Source organism: Morus notabilis, unplaced genomic scaffold, assembly GCF_000414095.1.
Source record: "Morus notabilis unplaced genomic scaffold, ASM41409v2 Scaffold150, whole genome shotgun sequence".
Classification (NCBI taxonomy): domain Eukaryota; kingdom Viridiplantae; phylum Streptophyta; class Magnoliopsida; order Rosales; family Moraceae; genus Morus; species Morus notabilis.
In genome coordinates, this window is record NW_010364058.1 from 45,896 (window position 1) to 49,236 (window position 3,341).

The 3,341-nt window shown below is 36.5% G+C and overlaps 1 protein-coding gene across 1 annotated transcript; it reads left to right on the forward strand.

Annotated features, from left to right (window-relative positions):
- Positions 1-1,356: 1,356 nt before the first annotated feature.
- Positions 1,357-3,136, forward strand: LOC21395241 (15-cis-zeta-carotene isomerase, chloroplastic). Its single transcript, XM_024170438.1, has 4 exons — positions 1,357-1,365; positions 1,602-1,748; positions 1,875-2,084; positions 2,666-3,136. The coding sequence occupies exons 1-4, from the start codon at positions 1,357-1,359 to the stop codon at positions 2,999-3,001; spliced, it is 702 nt and encodes a 233-aa protein (XP_024026206.1). The 3' UTR covers positions 3,002-3,136.
- The last annotated feature ends 205 nt before the right edge of the window (positions 3,137-3,341 follow it).

A 3,341-nucleotide genomic window follows, 5' to 3' on the forward strand; every position in this document is an offset into this window, starting at 1 on the left:
AAGTTAATAAATAGGCAAAATTACTGTTTTCATCCATAACTTGTTTGGTTATGAACCATAACTTGACAAGTTATTGTCCATAATTGTCCATAACTTGTCTGGTTATGAACCATAACTTGATAAGTTTATCCATAATTTATCTCGTTATGAACCATAACTTGATAAGTTATGGCCTATTAATTTTTATAACTAAAAATTGACCTATATACTTTCTTAAGCTTTTTATATTGGCATATTTTCTACTATTTCTCATATTTTTAAAAAAGGTGCCCAATTAACGTAAGAGAAACGCCGAAACCGCGTTTTCTATCAGAAAACCGCCCTTAGAAAACGCGTTTCTTTACATAGTTGAAAAACGCGTATCTTACAATTCGTTCGTTCACAGGCCATCTATATTCAGGGCACAGTACCAGTTTCCCACCCTATTTGCTACTTCACTTCCCGGATATTGGAGAGTTATGGCGGCCAATTCTTCTCCGTTCAAGGTATGTCCCCACTGTTTTCATTTTTCAGGCCTGATAGCTAGGGTTTCTACACATCTTCTCTTTCAAATTTATGTTAAAGGGACGATCTATTTCGTTTGGTGCTTGAAGCATCAACGTGAAAGAATGGAACGGAAAGAAAGGTTGTGTCTCGGAACTTTAGGGCATTTTTTATTGGTGAAGACGATAGAGAAAAGAGAAAAAAATTTTACTTTCGGGAGCAGAACCTGTATTTGTTAATAATATAATCTGATTATCCTGCTAAATTTTGGTGTTTATTTGCGTAATTGTGCAGATAATCTTGGGATCGTCTTCGGTAGCTCGTCGGAAAATATTGGCGGAAATGGGTTACGATTTCACAATCATGGTAACAGTACAATTTCCGGAAGAAATATTTGGTTTTGAATTCTTTGATTGTTTTGAGACTGGAACTTCATTTTTCTACTGATAGACTGCAGACATTGATGAAAAAAGCATCCGAAAGGAAAAACCAGAAGATTTGGTTATGGCTCTTGCCGACGCGAAGGTTCTGGCTCAAATTCCATTGGTTTCTGGTTGATATGTAGAATTTACTTTATCTTTTGCCATTATTTGCGTTTTTGTTTCTCAAAAACACTCTTTTGAACAAGTTTCTTGGGTTTCAAATAGAACACCGGCCATGAAACCAATCAAGCTTAGGTTACCCTGCAGCGCTTTATCTTTTGGGCTTTGCTTGAGAAGTATCCTACTGTATCTACTTTTTGGTGTGTGTAAGGGTAAAAGTTGTTTCATGAGATAGCGGACGAATTTGATGTTGCTGGATTTTGGAATATAAGCAGTCTAAAATTGTCTAAAAGAGCATTATTTGAGAGTTGGTGCATACATTTTCTTGCTCATGCGTACTGTCTTTTCTCTTTCTATGCCTTCTGGTTTCATGCAATAATCAGCGATGGATAGGGAGAAATAGGGGCCTAGTACTTTCTGCTTTTAGCCTTTCATTTGGCTTCAAGTTTTCTAGAATCTTTAAGGATACAATTATTCGTAATTTCCTTGTTTTATTCTCTTTCTACTAGTTGAAGCCTAGATCCTACGTATTAAGGTTTTGGCTAAGAAGGCTGATATTGAAACATAAATGTGCAGGTTGTAATGTTGATCCTCATTGTAATTTTTGCCCTGGTGCACAGTGGATTGGCCAGTCTAAGAGACACGGGTGAGAAACTTATTGGGGAACGAGCTTTCCGTGTTTTGTTTGCTGGGGTATCTCTACCATTGGCTGTTAGCACAGTTGTGAGTACTCTCTAAAGAAGAGCTTTTATTGGCTATTTTTTTTTTATTTTGATTATTGTTCCTTCTAGGGTGCAAATGAAGTTTATTTGAAGTGACTTGTTGACTTTTGAAATGTTTGTGATTCAGGTTTATTTTATTAACCACAGATATGATGGGCAACAATTATGGCAGCTCCAGAGTATTCCTGGAGTCCATCAACTTGTGTGGCTTTCGTCTTTTATCTCCTTCTTCCTCCTCTACCCTTCCACTTTTAATCTTCTAGAGGTAGCGGCAGTTGACAAGCCCAAAATGCATCTTTGGGAAACCGGGATAATGAGAATCACAAGGCATCCACAGGTAAACAGATTTTCATTTGGGTTACTTTTACACACTTAGGAAATTCATTCTTTGAACTAAAAGGATTTCTGGAAATTGAGATAAATGCTTGTGTTGGTTTCGATGATCTAGGTACAAGTACAATGTACTCCATATTTAATTAGGACCATTGAATCCATTTCGTCAAATCACAACTGATTTTGAGGACTGGAACTCAATGTTCCATTTTACAAACTGCATATGTTGCTTCATATCACCATGTGTATCTGTTCATCAGAGAAAATGCTATGGAACTTTGGATCAATGAATTGAAGTATAATGTTATGTGGATTGTTCGTATAGTTGAAAAGAATGCTGTCGTAAAGTATTATTTATTACCAGCACAACTATCTTAAATGCAATAATATGGACGCCAATAAATATGCTTGCAAATTCTAATGCAAATTAAGTGCTATTGAGAATGTAATGTTGTTATTTCTATACATTGTAACCTATTGCTTTCCCTCTTATAGCCTTGTCTTGCTCCGCATCTCTCCAATGCTCTGTTCTCTCTCTCTCTTCTGGATTCACTTAGCTAATACGGGTTCCATATCTATTCTTAGATGGTTGGGCAGGTCATTTGGTGCATTGCGCACACAATTTGGATTGGAAACTCGGTGGCAGTGGCGGCTTCAATTGGCTTAATTGGACATCATCTATTTGGTGTTTGGAATGGTGACAGGAGGCTGGCCATTAGATATGGGGAAGATTTTGAGGTTGTGAAGAGGCGCACGAGTATCGTACCGTTTGCAGCCATTCTTGATGGACGGCAAAAGTTGCCCAAAGATTATTACAAGGAATTTATTCGTTTGCCATATTTAGCCATCACTGCAATGACTTTAGGTGCATATCTTGCACACCCACAAATGCAGGCAGGCAGTTACGGACTTCATTGGTAGGCAACAGGAATTTTTTTTCTTTCTATTACTGGAGATATACATATGACTTGAAATCGAAGCATGAGAAAATCGGATAAATTACATTGTCAGTTACAAATGGTTTTGAGAATTGAAGCAATTCATACCCCATTTAAAAAGCACTTATATAGGGCTCGTTTAATTCGTTGATTCGAGTTTTTAATTCGAATTGAGATGTGACTTTATGTGAAAGGTTTTTACTCTAACAAAAAAGTTAAATGTGACTGTTTCTAAAAGTTTTTATTGTAACAAAACTCAAATTTTAAATTCAAATCATAGACTTGAATATTAAGAACTAGAGATCAAAGTATAAAAGTCGTAT

Bases quoted from the DNA above. Each gene is read 5' to 3' on its own strand.
- LOC21395241 (XM_024170438.1), top strand. The intron at 1,749-1,874 runs GTGAGTACTCTC...TTTGTGATTCAG, and splicing joins CATTGGCTGTTAGCACAGTT to GTTTATTTTATTAACCACAG. The intron at 2,085-2,665 runs GTAAACAGATTT...ATCTATTCTTAG, and splicing joins GAATCACAAGGCATCCACAG to ATGGTTGGGCAGGTCATTTG.